General features: G+C 34.7%; 1 protein-coding gene across 1 annotated transcript in view; it reads right to left on the reverse strand.

The window, feature by feature from the left end:
• LOC126495293 (zinc finger protein 431-like) overlaps positions 1 to 1,710 on the reverse strand; it is a 54,699-nt gene extending 52,989 nt beyond the window's left edge. The window contains exons 1-3 of the mRNA XM_050132883.1: positions 1,589 to 1,710; positions 1,335 to 1,395; positions 3 to 215 (exon numbers count right to left, since the gene is read on the reverse strand). Of these exons, the coding sequence (XP_049988840.1) occupies positions 3 to 215; positions 1,335 to 1,395; positions 1,589 to 1,622 (308 nt within the window). The 5' untranslated portion in view covers positions 1,623 to 1,710. The remainder of the gene's footprint in view (positions 1 to 2; positions 216 to 1,334; positions 1,396 to 1,588) is intronic.
• Positions 1,711 to 1,990: the final 280 nt, after the last annotated feature.

The raw sequence follows: 1,990 nt of genomic DNA on the forward strand, positions 1-1,990 counted from the left end.
ACTGATTACATTGATAGGGTTTCTCTCCAGTATGTATTCTTTTATGGATTTGAACATAACTCTGAACTGCAAAGGCCTTACCACACTGATTACATTCATAGGCTTTCTCTCCAGTGTGTGTTCTTTCATTCCATTTAAGGTGACTGGCACGTGTGAAGGCTTCAGAACATTGAATATCTACTGAAAGTTCTTCTCCAGCTTGAATTCTTTCAATCCTGCAAGGATAATTGGCACATATAAAAGCTTTACCGTATTCAATACACTGTTGTGGCTACACATTTGTATGAATTAATTTTATAATATGTTCCAATTATAAAGAGGAATCAGATACTAAGTTTTTATAACTGTGTCTAAACTCATGTTTTGCTCTTTAATTAGGCACTGTATTGCCACTTGGAAGACACCTCCAATGGTCAATTCCTTTCTTTTATGGCTTACCTTTTACCTTCACAGAATCTTTTTTCTATATGACATTTTATATATATGTGAAGAGAACTGGATAAACCCAGAGCTTTTATATTCATAACTTCTCCTATACTGGGAATCATATTGCATATGCTATGTGAACTAGAACACTCAGAATTATTTGCACATTTCTAGAACTTATAGGGCTTTTTTGCAGTGTGAATTTGTTCATGTATTAACAATGAGGGTGGAAAACCAGTTACTTGTATACTTCAATCAAATTCAACAAGTATACTCAATATGGGGACTACTGGTTATCTAATTGTTCTAGGGAGTGGTATCCTACATCTCTCCGTATCCCTATGCTAATACACTTGTATCAAGAGCAATGTATGGTATACATAGTAAAGAAGAATAACAAATAAGAGATTTCCACATTGAATTCTCAGAGTTTGACTTGCTGTTCCCCACAGTCTTGTGGTATAGATATCAAGGTTTCTCCAAAACAACTGCCACTTGATTCAACTCTAACTGCTTCTCTCACTAAAGTTAGTACAGTCACAAGAAGTTACGAGGAATACAAGATTTACTATGGGCCATTGGTTTAGTACAAAGTTTTGCAGATATACTTATAATCTCTTCAATATGTATACTTTTGTATTATGAGTAGCAAGAAAGAAATTTATTTGCAGATCTACAACAAAGCTCTCATGGTGCTATGCCTCAAAAGATGGTATCTTTTTAGCTATTTTCTTGACTTCTTTCCTTAAAAGAATGTCATTCAAATGCAACTCACATATATGAAATAGGGATTTGTGAGAATTGGATAAAACTGTACATATTATCAGTATTGCTTTAAACTAAAACTTTTAGGACACACAAAAAATTCATCAGAGGCACATTGTTATCAGCTTGTATATGAAAATTACCTTTCAGGTCTTCTAGAAAATTGACAATGCTCTTCACTATTATGGTCTTCCCAAATGCATCCTAAAATATAATGCCAGTAAATGTATATTATTGAAAATTGTGCAGTATTTAAGCTGTTATATGAAGGGACCCTTAGAACTATGTCTGTTCTATTCAACTAATTCTTATTCTTTCTAAATAAAATTACAGAAGAACAATTAACCAAGAAAAAGTTGTCCCCTTATTTTGAATCATGAAGGAAATTTAATTTCACCTATAGTAGCGAGGTTCCTGTACGTCTCCAGCATCACATCTTTGTAGAGATTCTTCTGGGAAGCATCCAGCAAATTCCACTCTTCCCGAGTAAAGTTGATATGCACATCATCATAGGTCACTGCCCTCTAAAATATTTCATTCATGTGTATAATAGAAAGCATGATGGTGACAACATTGTAAATGCATACTTCTTTAACAGTTTAGTCATAAAATTCTGGTGTTCCCCACTATTATTCCATGACAGAGACAGACACTTTTTTTATTTTTTATTTTTTTTTTTTTTGGTTTTTCGAGACAGGGTTTCTCTGTGGCTTTGGAGCCTGTCCTGGGACTAGCTCTGTAGACCAGGCTGGTCTCGAACTCACAGAGATCCGCCTGCCTCTGCCTTCCGAGTGCTAGG

This window comes from Alexandromys fortis, unplaced genomic scaffold (genome assembly GCF_014885135.2).
Source record: "Alexandromys fortis isolate MF-2015 unplaced genomic scaffold, M_Fortis_MF-2015_v1.1 scaffold_455, whole genome shotgun sequence".
Lineage (NCBI taxonomy): Eukaryota > Metazoa > Chordata > Mammalia > Rodentia > Cricetidae > Alexandromys > Alexandromys fortis.